At 41.1% G+C, this 17,267-nt stretch overlaps 1 protein-coding gene across 4 annotated transcripts in view; it reads left to right on the forward strand.

The window, feature by feature from the left end:
* The window catches only part of LOC141114473 (proton channel OTOP2-like), a 139,694-nt gene extending 129,743 nt beyond the window's left edge, over positions 1-9,951 (forward strand). For all 4 annotated transcript variants that reach the window (XM_073608165.1, XM_073608166.1, XM_073608164.1 and 1 more), the window contains exons 5-7: positions 2,894-3,033; positions 3,111-3,955; positions 7,262-9,951. In XM_073608165.1, the coding sequence (XP_073464266.1) occupies positions 2,894-3,033; positions 3,111-3,955; positions 7,262-7,432 (1,156 nt within the window). In that variant the 3' untranslated portion in view covers positions 7,433-9,951. The remainder of the gene's footprint in view (positions 1-2,893; positions 3,034-3,110; positions 3,956-7,261) is intronic.
* The last annotated feature ends 7,316 nt before the right edge of the window (positions 9,952-17,267 follow it).

The raw sequence follows: 17,267 nt of genomic DNA on the forward strand, positions 1-17,267 counted from the left end.
ACAAAGCATCACCAACCGATCCGAGTCCAGTCGCAGCACCGGCTCAGCGATTCGGATCTAGCAATCCAGCAATCCATACAAGCCCCCTCGTCAAAAAAAAAAAAACGCATCTCAGTATATACCCCTTGCAATCGGTGCAAAAACACGCATCTCAGTATATACTCCCTGCAATCGCTGCAAAAACACGCATCTCAGTATATACTCCCTGCAATCGCTGCAAAAACACGCATCTCAGTATATACTCCCTGCAATCGCTGCAAAAACACGCATCTCAATATATACTCCTTGCAATCGCTGCAAAAACACGCATCTCAGCATATACCCATTTGCAATCGCTGCAAACATGCATATCAACATATACTCCTTGCAATCTCTGCAAGCACACTCAGTGGCGCTCATACAGCCCACTTCATCTTTTTAGTAGCACTTAAAAAAAAAAAAAACAGACTCGAGGTGACCCTTATCTCACGCCTCCTAGTGTTTCTCTCCCAAGTACAAGTTCCTGACTAAATCCTTAAATTAGACGTGCCAGAAATAGCGGATCTGCCCAGATGGAATGAATTTCTCATCAACTGGAATGGTATGTCAATGTTCATTCCGTTAGCATCTCCCTCTTCATCTCAGGTAGTCACGGACGCCGCAGCCTCCACAGGTCCTCGCGTCAATTTTTTGGCTATCTTTGGTCTGAAGGGCCATGGCCATCAGAAATCCTTTTGATTCCCGACTTCAGTTAGTCCTTTTCTTTGATTGAACTCTACCCCATTATTGCAGCAGCTCATGTCTGGCGCAGTAACTGGGCAGGACAAACACTGTCGTTTGCCACAGACAACCAAGCCACAGCTAGTATTCTAAATAAAAGCAGGTTCACCTCGCTGGCCATCATGGCCTTCCTGAGCAGGCTGGTGCAACTATCCCCACAGCACCAAATAATGTTCGCTGCATCTACATCCCAGGCAAATGCGATACTCTGGCCGACGCACTACCCGTTTTAACTTTGCGTTATTCTTTCGCAGGGATCTGGAACTGACCCGACCATGTTTCTTATCCCACATTGGTCGTAGCTAACCTCGGATTAAAACAAACACCTTCACAATGCTACCCGCCTTATTAATCTATCATTTTCTCACAAACGCCCTGAAGGCCTACCGTACTGCCTGGAATATCCATGACAGGTTCCTAGTCTCAAACCCTGGGGCAGTATCAGGAGATTTCCATCACATCCTGGCCTTCATATCATCTTGCCACACACAGTTGGCATTTTCACACCATACCATTAGTCTCTACTTAGCTGGCATCCAGCATTTAATCTCCTTACAAAATCCTACCAAACCATCTTTGGTTGCCGCCCATGCGGTCAAGTCTACACTGCACGGTAGTCACAGACAACTCCAAATCAACAGTAAACGCCTGCCTGCGACCAGCACCATATTCCGAGACAGGTCTACCATCCTGTCACATTCCCCTTTGGGTTAATTTCAGCCCGGTCGTTCACGCAGCCATCTACCTGGCTTTCTGCGGTTTCTTATGCCCCAGTGAATTCACGGTCACCGGCCCCAGTAACATGTTACATAGACGCCACCTGACACGCCACCAAAGTTACTTCATCCGACACCTCATGGTGTCCGAAACACAACAGTCTGGTCCCGGTGTAGATATCATACTTCCCAGACTCGTAAACGCCTGGTGCCCCGTGGCCATTCTAGACCAGTTATTAGCTCATCTGCCCGACCTCTCGGAAGGCAGCCATTACTACCGTTCCCTACTAGCCCTCTAAGTAGCAACCAGTTCACTAGACACGTTAGAAATCTTTTGCCCAACTTAGGCCTTGACCCCGGACAATTCTCTGGAAATTCTTTCGCATTGGAGTAGCATCAGCAGCCTCACGAAACGGGGTCCCGGACCACGTCATCTAGAAAATGGGCAGGCGGAAATTCGCTTGCTTCGCTCGATACATTCCCAATCCACAAGCAGAAATGTCACAAGCCTTTGGCAAGCTTGTCCTGTAGTATATCAGTAAACTTAAATCATTACCTCCCTAACCAAGTCTTTTTGCGCCCTTCTCTGGCATACCACCCAGCAGATCTGGGTTTACCATACAGCAGGCCAGGGCACACTTCAGGTCTATTTTATGTTGTTAGTCTTGTGACGTGTTTATGTGCTTCATATCTCTCAGGACGGAGGGCTCCGACCATAAATAGGAAGGCCGGTTTACCGGCCTGAAGTTATGGGAGGAGCCTGGAGGGTATTTAACCAGACCACCCAGGATGGTCTGTGTCGGTTCCAGTGCGCGGTACCCACCCACCCATTCCCCTTCTTGGGGTACTTCTCTTCAAACAATTTCTCTACAGAAACATCCATTACTTTCTTAAGGTATGCGCCCTTCTCTGGCATACCACCCAGCAGATCTGGGTTTACCATACAGCAGGCCAGGGCACACTTCAGGTCTATTTTATGTTGTTAGTCTTGTGACGTGTTTATGTGCTTCATATCTCTCAGGACGGAGGGCTCCGACCATAAATATATATATATATGTGTGTGTTTTCATGTAAATATAACAAATTAATAAAACTAGTTAATGTGTTAATGTACAGTGGCTGGTTGTATCCAGGTGAAGCTTCCAATTCTAAGGTTCACCTGGATACAACCAGGTGAAGCTTCCAATTATCTGGGGAAAACAAGTGCAACTGCACTAGCAAAATACATAGTCTATTTGCCTTTAGTAAATACACCCCCAACGATTTATAAGGAGGAAAGCCTGCACTGGTGTGGTCACCTTTACTAGATGTTCTGGATTAAATTTAAATTTGAAAATAATAGAAGTGATACAAGTTATGATGATGTTGATTAAGATATTAGTGAACTAATTTGGTATGTTAAAAAATCTTTACTACAGATATGGCCTTATGTTAGTACTTATAACTAACCTCAGTATCTGGATGGCTGCAGTAACAGATGAGTCTGTTCACCAGACTAAAGATTTGGAGGATGACTTAAAGGTGTTGACCAGCACAAATGGATACCATGAAGCCAAAGGTATGAAGCAACTTATATGGAGAAACTTATTGCAGAAGCTATTTCCATCATTTAACTGCCCTGTGATTCTTTTGTAGATTCTGGTGGAGCACATGGCCATACCTGCCGCTGCAGTAATCATTTGTGCCACATCTTTCAGACAGGATACTACTACCTTTATCCATTCAACATAGAGTACAGCCTGTTTGCCTCAGCCATGACATATGTTATGTGGAAGAATGTAGGACGCCAGATGGATGACACCATGCCTTGCCACCATCGTCTTAGCCCTTGCTTCTGCTTTCATAGTATTTTTGTGGGTCTTATCACAGGATGCATAGTCATTCTTGGTGGAATTGTGGCTCTTGTTACATACAAGGTTAAAGTAAACCTAGCAGATAAAAGCTACAGGGCTCATATTATGTTCTATTCATTTAACATTGTGGTCCTCGGCCTTATGTCCTTGGGCTCACTCGCTGGGTCAATTATATACAGATTTGACAAAAGACACATAGATGGTCATAAAAACCCAACACGTACTTTAGATGTTGCTTTGCTCCTTGGTGCAGCATTGGGCCAGTATTGTATATCTTACTATTCCATTGTAGCAATGGTGGCCACCTCTCCAGGGGAGCTGCTCAATGTTTTGAATCTTTTTTACTCCCTCCTTATGATTGTACAACTTACACTACAGAATACCTTTATTATTGAAGGACTTCATCGAGAGCCATTCATAGATGAGGCTGAGGAGCTACCAAAAGAGCTTGTTTACGCAAATGAAGCAGTAGCTCCTACACTGCCTGATGGAGTATCTCTAGAATCCACGTTATCTGTTACACACAATACTGAGAATATGATGCACAATGCAGAAAATCACCCATGGAATTTAAAAAGAAGACTTATTCAGGAAATATTGCTTTTTCTGCTGCTGTGCAATGTTATAGTAAGTGCTGATAAATTGTAACTTTTTAGATTTTTGTAACAAAACATTTAGGCCATTACTGGTAACTTGACAACCGTTTTGTAGAGTGGTATCTGATATGATGCATGTATGTTCATTTTTAAACTTCTGTAAAATGTTTAGTCTACATATTTGCTTTAAAGTTTATGTAATTGCCAAAATGTTTCAGTTGTGAATAGAGTGAAGAAGTCAGTGTATTTTTTGCTGTCTTTCTTCCCATTGGGGAGATTTTCTTTCATTTCCTAACCCAAATATGTCCTAGGAAATAACAAGAAATATGCAATTTAGCAGAATTAGTCAGTTGTCACGAGAACAGAAGAACCCACACCCCTTGGACAGTTAGAAAATGTGAAAATCTATCTAGAGATTAAAAAAAAAAAAAAAAAAAGAGGGCTTAATCCTTCGCTACACCACCCAGAGCATACACATTATTAACTAGATGATGTTAAAAAGCATGGAGTGTTATATCTCTTGGGACTGCCAGTAGACTGTGATTGGCCCAATCAACTTTAAAAGGAAAACATAATTTGGTTAAATGTATTTCAATTATGTATAACGTTATAAACTGAGCTTTTATGTCACTATTTTCTATACTTGTATAGGATCACTTGTAAAATCTTTATTTTAGAAATAAGCTTTTAACGCAGGAAGTTTCCTTGACAATGTTGGATGAGCATATTCCACTCAACTGTATGAAGTAGAGATCAATGGCAGAAGTGGAAAATTATAATCACTTAACAACATAAAAGAAAACAATTGACAACTGACTATTTTCTAGACATGAAAATATTAGCTACATAGACAATAAAATAGACTTGTGTGCAAAATAAATAAAAACTACCCCCTCGCTTTCAGGCACTTTCTTGCCCCAACTGACCCTTATGCACACACGATCAGAAATTATGCCAGCAAAAGTCAGATATGAGCTTTTGGTCAGAAATTCCGACCATGTGTATGCTCCATCGGACTTTTGCTGGCAGAATTCCAGCCAGCAAAAGATTGAGAGCAGGTTCTGTATTTTTCGGTCGGAAAAAGTTCCTCTCCGAAAATGCGTTCGTCTGTATGCAATTCGGACACGCAAAAAATCATGCATGCTCGGAAACAATTTGACGCATGCTCGGAAGCATTGAACTTCATTTTCTCGGCTCGTCGTAGTGTTGTATGTCACCGCGTTCTTGTCAATCGAAATTTCAGAGAACTTTTGTGTGACCGTGTGTATGCAAGGCAAGCTTGAGCAGAATTCCATCGGAAAAACCATCCAAGTTTTTTCTGACGGAAATTCGGCTCGTGCGTACATGGCATTAGGGGCAGTAAAATAGGTGGTTGAGTAAATGGGGTCATCCCACAACCACTAGGCTTGTAGTTGCACCATCGGATAAGCAAAATAGCAATGCACTTCCTGGTATGTGTGCCTAGACCATACTGTGCTTAGAGCCTCATGGCTGTACATCTACAATGTGTGAGGCTAGTCTCAGAAGACTTGGAGTGAGTTCCCCTTACTGGAGGCTATGAAATGAGAGAAAAATACTCTGCCTCTACCAATCTAGTCACTTTCACACCTAAAGAGAAGACATGGTAAGTCAGAAAAAGGGAAAGATCAAGTTTAGGGAGACCAGACAACAGTCATAACTGGTGAAGTGAGTAGTCCTTTGCCCTCTGACTGCCTTTTCTTAGCATAGATTACAGAGTTCAGTTCCTCTTTAAGGGTTAGTTAGAGCTCCAAGGGCTTGTTTACACCTGTGTTGCTCTTTGAAGAGCAATCTGTGGTGGATCCCTTTTTACAGAGCGGTGCAGGTGTAGCTGACAGGCATTTGTGAGGTTTTCCTGCCACCTGCTGAATGCCTATTCTTTTTTTTTTTTTGACAGCCAAACTAGCTTTTTGAATGGGACTACTGTGTTGCAAGCCTGAATGGCTGTTGGCCCTTTATTTAAGCAAAACAAGCCCAGTGCTCTGGACTTGGGATAGCTTTCAACTTAGCTGATTCATCTATCTGTGCCTTGTCTTGTTTTTTTATTGCTACAGTTGCTTAACCCCTTGCCTGACCATTGCCAGGATAGGGATTACTCTTTTGGTTGCTGCTTGCCTGGATAATGGAAATGCTTCTGATTGCTGACTACCTTGACCCATGATTGGATGGTGGACTGTGCCTCTGCTGGCTGCTAACCAGCTCTGACCACCGCACCTTGGCTTCCAGCCAGTCACTAATCCTGGCCACACCCACATAATGTATCTGCCTTGAACCTTTTCTGCATCTTAAACCTATTTGACATGGTACATAAACACTCCACCCCTAAGGGTTTGCTGACATGTGTCCTAGTTCTGCATATATAGCACTTTGCTCTATGGCCTGGAGCATCCAAGTACTGATAAGCATAAGGTGGCTGCTATTGGTGAAACTGCACAAAAACCTTGCTGTTTTTGCAGAATAGGGCATAAACCAGTCAACTTTACAGGCAAATACTTTGAGGTCTAAATTGATTGAGAATATTCAGCAAGAGTTCTCACTTAACAAGGTGCCCTTACCCTCCTTCGGGATCAGGGTGATATGGTTTTTCTGGGCCTGGATTGGGAGATGACATGGATATGTCACTAGAAATTTGAATATAGAGGTGAGGATGATTTTAAATTGTTTACAGAAAGTGCCATTAAGCCATCAGGGCCTAGACTCTTGCTTGCAGGCAAAAAGAGTGTTTTTAATGTTTTTTGGAGGAAATGTTATTTCTGTATCAGGATTCATAAAAATCTTAGCATTCGTTTTTTTTTTTTTTGGTTTTTTTACCTAGCATCGACATAACCCACATAATTCAGGTCCACAGGCATGCAAAGAAAGCAGCAGTGGTATCCACATGGTCAACCTGCTTCCCATTGATATCTCCTTAGTGTAGACTTTTCTAATCCTGCTCTCAAGTGTCACCAACAGTGTAGATTTTGCTAGTAATCCAAAATATTCCCAAGCAGGACTGGATTTATGAACAAACGCTGTAGGCCTTTGACAGTCTACAGAGGCAACATTTCCCTATAGTAACTGGCCACATTTATTTTTTTTTAACTTTATCAGAAGTCCAGTTCTCCCCTGTATGTATATTTTCACTCCAAGTATCCTAAACCAGGTTAGGATAAGTAAAACAAGAATGATCTGTACAAGAAATAAAAGAATAATGCCCTTTTACCTAATGCTATAATTTGCTACTAAGTTACTGCATTTGCTACTGGTCTTTCCAGTATTTAAAATGTAATTTTCCAGATTAATTATTCTAATCCTATGTCTTCTATCAATCCATTCACAGCTTTGGCTCATGCCAGCCTTTGGTGCTCGCCCTCAATTAAAGAACAATCTAGAATTGAAGTTCTATGGACCTACAGTGTGGACTATAATCACCAATATCAGCCTTCCCTTTGGCATTTTCTACCGCATGCATGGAGCTGCCAGTCTTTTGGAAGTATTTAGAATGTCCTAACTCATGAAAGACTAAGAATACACTGCAAGGAAAAAAAAGATATGGAATATACCCAGATTGTACAATTGAGGCAAAATATAAAAATATCCGAAGGGGAAGAAACTCAAGACTAAAGACAAGACAATATTTCAGCTCACCGTGTCCTACAATCTGTAATTATTAAATATATTTATTTTAATGTATTTATAGATAAGTCAGAGTATCCACTTTGTTGTGCTTTTTTCTGTGAAGTCTGGGAAAATGGAGAAAAATTAAAATGAAGGTTGCCAGTAGCGAACTATTCCACCTAAACTTTTTAACTATGAAAATGTAGTGGATAATTGAATTTCTTTTTTTTTATATGAGGAACACCCACAGTGTTCATTTATTCTGTGTTTATACACCAGACATGTACATCTGGCGTATCATTATCAGTTGCTGAGCATTTACTGCACAATGTAAATCCTGTCGTAACTAACCTGTGCCCATTGTCTTGTGTATTATGAAGTCTCAGAATATTTATTTTCCAATTGTTTTTATTTGTTTTTTGAAACAGTCATACAAAATATAAAGCATGTCATATGTGCTTTTGCACTGTACATTTTCAAACAAATGTGACACAATGGGGTTAATTTACTAAAGGAAAAATAACTGTGCACTTTGCAATTGCAGTCGCACTCTGCAGCTGGCAGTTGCTCCAGAGCTTAGTAAATGAGGGGGGAGCTCTGCTGACTCCATCATCCAATCATGTGCAAACAAAAATGTTGTTTTTTAAATTTTCCTTGTGTGTGATTGGGTATTCTTTGGAAAGTGATGCTTTAACCCATTTACTAAGCTATGCAGCAACTGCACTTTCAAAGTGCACTATCTATTTGCCTTTAGTAAATCAACCATAGGGTTTCCTATAGTATATACACTCGCTAATAATAGCCATAGAGATGGAACTGAACACATAGTTCTCAGTGCAAAGGTCAAGATCCTTACAAAGTAATTCACCTTTACACAGAAAACCTACTCATATTTTTGGATATTACCTATGAGGAAAATACTTTTTTATTTTTCCACACTATCATTTATTTCACTGTGGATGCAGCCCTAGTCTTCCCATTACACAATTAAAGGAAACATTTTTTGTGGCTCACGAAAAAGAAAGAGTTTGAAAAGCAGACTAAATTAAGAGAATATGAATCCCCCTCTTACCCCTGGGCAGCTAAATGGCAGAGTATTTAAAACCTCAGGGCAGATTCTCTGTGGGGTGAAAGGCACCAATCACTTTAGAATATTTTATAAGTTCATTCAGATAAAAAAAAAAAAAGAACTCATGGTGAGGCAGGATACCCAAAACAGGCAAAAATAGCTCCAGACTAAGAGTGCACTCACACTGTGGCTGGTTAAAGTGAACCTTGCCACAGTTTGATTCTGCCCCACTGGTCTGCACTCACACTGGACTATATAGAAGTGTTCCCGGCACACTCCTCTGCTAATCAGACCAGTGAGCTGTGTTTCAGTACACTGTTTTCTATGGGGAGTCCTGTGCTCCAGCATGGTTTGCACTCACACTGAAGCAAACCATACTGGACCACAAGTGAACTGTGCCTGGGACCTCCTCTCCCAAGTTTTCCCCTGCACAGTACGCTTAAATGATCCAGGACACAGCTTGGAGCACTCACATTACACATTCCAGCCCAAGGGGTAGAACCGTGCCCGAGACTGGTTCAAAAAGTACACCCCAAGAGCCAGAAAGGAATAATAATTGATAGATTGATAGTAATTGAGTAATTATTATCCAAAACAATCTGTAGAAAAAAATGTCATACCCTGTTCTGTGAAATAGGTGCTCTATAGGCTTTACAATTTGACTGTTCCTCTCATACCCACCATACTGAGCCACCCATAAGTCCCTTTCATACATCCCTGCACTAGATATGAGTAGATGATTTTGCCAAAATGGATGATTGTTTATTAAACTGACCAATTTTTGGCCTCACATTTTCACATGTGAACTGCTTAGGTGAATGTTTATTCAAAGAAACCATAACAAATAAAAAATAAAGCACCCTAACAGTAACCCTAAATTAACTTTAACACTAACTCAAACTTTTAACCTCAACTCAAACGCAAACTCTAATCCATAATGCTAGCCCTACAACTTGACCCTGACCCTAACTTCAATGCTGAGCCTATCCACAACTTAAGCCCTATACACACGATAGGACTTTGTACAAACTTTCCCTTGGATTTTTGTACAAAGGGCGTTGGCCAGAAGTTTGTCTTGCATACAGACGGCAGGACTTTTCCAGCCAATTTTCACCAAATCACATGGTTTTTCAGCTCTTTACCCCCTTTGGTCAACTTCTGTATTGTTGTCTGATTTTGTGTCAATCTCGCCACTTTTATCGGCGAGATTGACACCTTGCGAGCCGAGTTCACACTGGTGCGGGGATCCGACTTGGATCCCCGCCAATGCCAGGCACTGTGTTTGGTATGAATCTTGAGGGGGAACTCCACGCCAAATTTTAAATAAAAAAACGGCATGGGTTCCCCTCCAGGGGCATACCAGGCCCTTAGATCTGGTATGGATTATAAGGGGAACACCCTATGCTGAAAAAACAGCGTGGGGGTCCCCCCAAAATCCATACCAGACCCTTATCCGAGCACGCAGCCCAGCCGGTCAGGAAAGGGGGTGGGGATGAGCGAGCGCCCCCTCCCTCCTGAGCCGTAGCAGGCCACATGCTCTCAACATGGGGGGTGGGTGCTTTGGGGGAGGGGGCGCCCTGCGCCCCCCCCACCCCAAAGCACCGTGTCCCCATGTTGATGAGGACAAGGGCCTCTTCCCGACAACCCTGGCCGTTGGTTGTCGGGGTCTGCGGGCAGGGGGCTTATCAGAATCCGGGAGCCCCCTTTAATAAGGGGCCCCCGGATCCTGGGATCCTGGCCCCCCACCCTATGTGAATGAGTATGGGGTACATGGTACCCCTACCTATTCACCTAGGAAAAAAAGTGTCAATAAAAAAACACAGTACACAGGTTTTTAAAGTAATTTATTAGGCAGCTCGGGGGGTCTTCTTCCGACTCCGGGGTTCTTCTACTGACTCCGGGGGTCTTCTTCTGACTTCGGGGGTCTCTCAGGCCTCTTCTCCCTCTCTCCGGTGTCGTCTCCACGCTCTCTGGTTCTTCTCCGGTGCCTTCTTCCTTCTGCTGGGCTCCTCCCCTATCTTCTGCTCTTTTGCGGCTCTTTTGCTAGCGGAGGAGCCTGGACATCTGGATCATCTTCTTCCCTCTTCTCTTCCAGAGATGTTGACACAATGCTCTCTCCGGCTGTAATGTTGTGTGTGTGCTCTGCTATGACTTATATAGGTGGTGACCCCGCCCCCCTATGACATCACAGTCCCGGGGCATGCTGGGACTGTGAGGTCATAAGGGGGCGTGGTCATAGGAGTGCTCGCTCGTTCCCACCCCCTTTCCTGACCGCAATATATAGGAATAATTTCTGGAAAGCCGCACTCGTAAATTAGCCTTGTTTTATTAAGAAGATGCACATCAATTACAGGGTGACAGCGGACAGGAATAGAGCTGACTTTTCGCACTAACATTAGTGCTTACTCATAGCTATGCTATATATTGCTACTAGCAATAGCCAGTGCCTACAGCCTCCAAACCAAGAAAAGGATTTACTTTGGTCTGTTTGAACTTTTTCCTGGTGCGGTGATCACTCCCCCGTTTCCTGACCGGCCGGGCTGCGTGCTCGGATAAGGGTCTGGTATGGACTTTGGGAGGGACCCAGACGCCGTTTTTTCAGCGTAGGGGGTTCCCCTTAAAACCCATACCAGACCTAAGGGCCTGGCATGCCCCCAGAGGGGAATTCCCTCTTGCGCTCGCCGCAATAGGAAAATGTGTTTTTCCTATTGCAGCCAGCGCGAGATGTACAGTACTCTGTCGCCGAGAAACAGCGCGATGGGTTCGCACTGGAAACATTCTCGCGGCCACGTACTGTAGTTTGTACAAAAGTTCAATGCCCTTGTGTACACACGATCGGACTTTGCTCCATTGGACTTTTGTTGCCGGAAGGGTTGTCCATTCGCACAGCCAACAAAAGTCCAATGGAAACAGAAAAAGTTTGTCCGATGGAGCGTACACACGGTCGGATGTTGCTCCAAAACAGCTAATTTGCATGTTTGTTGTCAAAAAGTCCAATTGTGTGTACGGGCCTTTACACTAGTTTTATAACAAAGCTATTGACCATCTTTTTGGTGCTGACATAGGGATCACATGGCTTTATTGATAAACAAAACCATGTGAGTGACATGGTTTTGTCTATCAACAAAGCTGGCACTGTATTCTGTTTTGAGGTGCACATCCAATATAGTATTTTATTAAAAGTAGTTTAATAAATGTTAAAAAATTGGGAAAAAAATAAAATTTAAAGTGTTCCATGTGATCCTTAGGGACCATTTAAAGCCCAATATACCCTTTGAACAACCCAAAACCACCTCAATTTCGCTTTCCCTTTGCCAAAATGGTGAATTTTACTGAAATGTGGGGATTGGTGCTGAAATTTTAATGACGCAAAAACTCCCAATTTTATTCATATTTTTTCTGCACTATGAATACCTTTCTCAGCTGGTTTCAGCAACCACATTTACAGCCTTCCTCAACAGCATTGTGTTGGAACAGGATGTCCCAGAACAGGCCCTTGCTTCTTCACACACTATTTCTCTTTCTGTGCCCCCTGTTGCAATGCCACTGGGATCTTGCTCTTACATGTAAAGCTAAACTCACGGGAAATAACAAACTACCCTTGCAGTGGGACACCCCATGTACAGCAAGGGTTAAATGCTAAGGTACCATGAAGAGAAGTTTTATTTACTTATTCCTCACTCCTACAGGCTTCCCTATTTCCTTGCAGCTAGTCTCTCAAAGCTCTCCTGAAATATTTTATATAATATTTTATTTATTAATTGGACACCATTTTTATATTTGCGCGAAATCACCTTATTATTAGTCCCTCAAAGCTGCTTCTCTTTGGGGCTCCATCAGTCATTTGCACCATGACAACATCACTTACAATACGAGATCAGCCTGCATTGTACGTGAGGTTACTGAGGGCACACCCACAATATCAGAGGGAAGAAGAACGTGTCTCAAGCTAGGAAAGTGAGGAATAAGGGGAAATAAAACGTTTTAATGTACCATAGACAGACTCAAACATTTAACCCTTGCAGTTGGGGTGGGGCTCCACTGCACTGGGATAGTTTTGTAATTTCCCCAGGTATTAGCTTTAAAAGCCTTGTGTTACACCCTGTAATGTTTGCATGCATCTAGAAGGGCACAGACTGCATATCGTGATGGTACCAGCAGATTCTTGACAGCCATTAACTGGTTTAATGCCAAAAGATCCAGTGGGCGAGTGTGTATGGTACAAAAATGTAGTGTAGATACATCAGAGTATATGCATTTACCTATGTGAATTATAGTGTGTATATGTAGATGTGTAATTTCATATTGTATATAAATCGATGCTGTACAAACATGATTAAACATGTATCATTATATGTATACATAGTCAATTTTACATCATCCAGTCTGGAAATACTATTTTATAATAAATGTTATTTTAAAAATGACACCTACTGTATGTATTTTGTAATCCAAAAATATAATTGCTCATCCTTCTACTTCCGTTTAAAAGCCTAGAATCTGCAGCTAAGGATTAAATGTTGATATTCAGTCTGAGTACTCCTGGCTAAAGAGAGGTAGTAAGAGTGAAATAAGACATGTCTAGGAGGTCATCTTTGTGATTTTGCGACAAATAAATACCATTTAAAGTTTGTTCTTATATATGCTTACAGCATAAGAGCACAGTTGCATTTTCTTATGTCCATGCTATTTATTTTTTTTTTTTTTCAGAATTCTGGTTAAAATGTCATCAGAATCTCAACTGAGGGTCTTGCGTGGGTAGACACGCTGCCCCAATCTCAAGGCAGACAACTTCCCATCAACTAAAAGCCCTTACAACCAATCAAAACCCTATTCAGATTGACAACCATATCTCCCGTAACTTCCAGCCCTTCAAACCCCATTCTGGGATCCCCACTATTCCCTCACAGTTCTACAGATTCCCAATTTTGGAATTTAATCAAACAGACCAAGATTTTCATTCTCAGATTCTTGTCCATCGCATCTTGGAGTACTCGCCCTATTTTCTCTTTTGAAACACTATGTTTACACAAAGTCCCTGTGCAACATTCATTGTCCTGAATATATTCCATGCTAATCTGTGGCGAATACACTCAGGATCCTACATTTTTATGGAAATGGTGCCTGCCACAATACTTCTCTTTGCACACAAAGCCTTAGTGGGAAATACCAGAACAGATAAAAACTCTTAATACAATAGTACAAAACCCCACAACTACTTCATAAAATATATCTTCAGGTATCCCCTCTCTGTTGGCAGTGTCAGGAGACTGGAGGGAATACTTCTACACATTTTCTGAGACTGCCCTAGACTACGGGACTTTTGGTTTTGTCAGGGAATGCCTGAATGATTAATTTAATTAGCTAAATTGATCAAATCACAGTGCCTCCAATAAAAGAATAATTTATAAAAAAGTACCTGACTTTATTATTTTGAGTTATTTTGCCAAGCAGAAATCTTTAGATAACACAACAAGATCAGTGTAAGTATAGACTGCAGACTATCAAAATAATTAATATTTATTTACAATAAGTCACTTACAAACACCACGAACAGTTTGATTAATAGGTTGACAAAGACACTATAATTTACAACGGCTTGCTAAAGCCTTGGTATATCTGTTGAATTAAACTAAATATTTAATTTCCCCTATTGTATGATATCCTAACTTGTTTTTATAAAATTAGGCAGATAATAATCTGTGCTTGACTAACTCGACCCATGAACCCGCTGAAATCAGATTTCCGGGTGAAGTCCATCTAAAGTTATGCCAATACAGCCAATTAAAATGACCAAGTTTTGGTGTGTTAGGTTACCTAAAGGTGTAGCAAATCAGCCAGCATAAAATAATTGCACACAGAAATTCAATAATATATTGTATATGAAACTATAGTTACCCTTTAAAATGGATATTGGCCAGACTCTCCTAAGATGGGTGGAGTTGGTCTTCCCCAAAATGGCATCTAGATAGGCTGGAGCTGTGTGCCCTGGTTTCAGTGAGGGGAGTGATCTGATGGTGAAGTCTCCCAGTTCTAGATAATAGGCGTGTATGTGTCTTGATGGTGTGATGATGAGTGTCCTTCAGATTATGTGATCCCTAGATGATGGGTGTGTGTTTCCCCTGTCTACCAGACTTATCTAGTTGTAAACAATACATTCATAAGACTTTTGATAAAGCTGGCTCAAAAGGTATAACCTTATCTCTTATTGGTGGGGCGATATAATCATAAACCCTGTGTTTATCTATGAATTAGCTCACTTGGATACCAGTAGGCACACTAGGACCAGAATTGTTTATTTCCGTTTTCCCTGGGGAAATTGATTTTCTGGTGATAAATCCTTATATATTAAATTTATCTTTTTCTACGCAGTTAAAATTGTGTCAGTTTATCTAAAATATGTAAAACGCCTAGGAGTTTCTGGTGGTTTCCTATTTTATGGTAATATCAATTAAATGGATTTTTTTTTTTTTTTGCACAGAGGGGTCATTTCAGACATAGCAATTAAAATACACAAAAATAATTTGCATATTTTAAACTACTATTTAAATATGGTAACATAACCCACACGCATATATTCCTAACAATATTGATTACAATTAAACAAACATATGATGATATTAGGAAACCTTTTTCCGGCACTGGGCTATTTTGTAAGGACAAAATATTTTTGTATCCGATCAACATAGATACATTGCAACATTGTGTTACCATCTAAACTATGTCCATGATAATTATAATTATTTTGTCCAGTAAAAGAGACAAACATGGAATCGACTTATGTTATAGAAATTATTTGAAAATATAGACAGTTCCAACCTCATCTTTAGCAACTTCCCACACAGTTCACTTTAACCCCTTCCCGACCGCCGCACGCCGATATACGTCGGCAGAATGGCATGGGTGGGCAAAAGGGCGTACAGGTACGTCCCCTTTAAGATGCGGCATTGTGGGTGCGCGCGTGCTCCGTGACCGCGGGTCCCGCAGACTCGATGTCCGCCGGGGCCCCGCGATCGTGTCACGGAGTGGAAGAACGGGGAGATGCCTTTGTAAACAAGGCATTTCCCCGTTCTGCCTAGTGATATGACAGAGATCACTGCTCGCTGTCATTGGGAGCAGTGATCGTTGTCATGTGAGTAGTAGCCCACCCCCCCACAGTTAGAATCACTCCCTAGGACACACTTAACCCCTTGATTGCCCCCTAGTGTTTAACCCCTTGATTGCCCCCTAGTGTTTAACCCCTTCCCTGCCAGTGTCATTTACACAGTAATTAGTGCATTTTTATGGTCCCAAAATAGTGTCAAAATTGTCCGATCTGTCCACCATAATGTTACAGTCACGATAAAAATCGCAGATCGCTGCCATTACTAATAAAAAAAATTTATAATAAAAATGCCATAAAACTATTCCCTATTTTGTAGACGCTATAACTTTTGCGCAAACCAATCAATATACGCTTATTGCGATTTTTTTTTTTTTTTTTTTTTTTTTACCAAAAATATGTAGAAGAATACATATTGGCCTAAACTGAGGGAAAAAAATAGTTTTTTTATATATTTTTGGGGATATTTATTATAGCAAAAAGTAAAAAATATAACGCTTTTTTCAAAATTGTCGCTCTTTTTTTGTTTATAGAGCAAAAAATAAAAACCGCAGAGGTTATCAAATATCACCAAAAGAAAGCTCTATTTGTGGGGAAAAAGGATGTCAATTTTGTTTGGGTGCAACGTCGCACGACCGCGCAATTGTCAGCTAAAGTGACGCAGTGCCGAAATGCAAAAAGTGCTCTGGTCAGGAAGGGGGTAAATCCTTCCGGGGCTGAAGTGGTTAATGAGTGATGTTTGTCTCCTGTTTATTTTCCCAGCATTAAGACAATAGTGAACCACTGGAAAACAGACCTGTTAATTGTTGTGTTCACAAATGACATGGTGCACATACAAGGATTCCTTTCTCGTCTATCTGGTCAAATAACATTTGTTGGTTCAATATAGCCCAGCTCCAAAGTAATAAAAGACCCTTTCTTAAAGTTCCAGTTGTGGGTGCATACCAGAAACTCCATTGTTCAGATACTACAAGGAACCTTAACTTAGTTCATCCACAACTTGTTTGTAAAGCAAATTGTCTCTGAAGAAAATTAAACTGAACTGTAGACCTTTGTCTCTGATTATTTGGAATCTGTCTCATATAGTCCAAAATGTAAAAAATTATAAAATATAAATATATATTTTTTTTCATAAAAGTTCTGAAAGTCTGCAGTTAAAACCTTCACCTAAAACTTTGACAGATGAGTCTCTTGCAGATAAACCTCCAGCATACTTACTCCATAATACTCTGTTATCATTTAAACGTTATAAGAATTCCCTTCTCAAACCTAATATAGAACAATGGTATGCTAGAAAAACTGATATTTAACAAATGGACCAACATACCACAGCATTAAAAGAACAATCTGAAAAGCACTTTTAGATTTGGACTCCTATTATTTTGTATAAAGTACTCTACTCTAAGATCACAACTTCTGAGGAACCTCATGTTCTGGCTTGAGTCATGATAATAGGACAGTATACACCAGAAAGAAGAGATTTTAAAATGTTTGATTTTATCCTAAATGCTATATTACAGCCCCTTTATGTGAAGTGAAAGAATGAGTGTGTCAAGT

The sequence above is a fragment of the Aquarana catesbeiana genome, linkage group LG12, assembly GCF_042186555.1.
Source record: "Aquarana catesbeiana isolate 2022-GZ linkage group LG12, ASM4218655v1, whole genome shotgun sequence".
In the NCBI taxonomy this organism is placed as follows: Eukaryota; Metazoa; Chordata; class Amphibia; order Anura; family Ranidae; genus Aquarana; species Aquarana catesbeiana.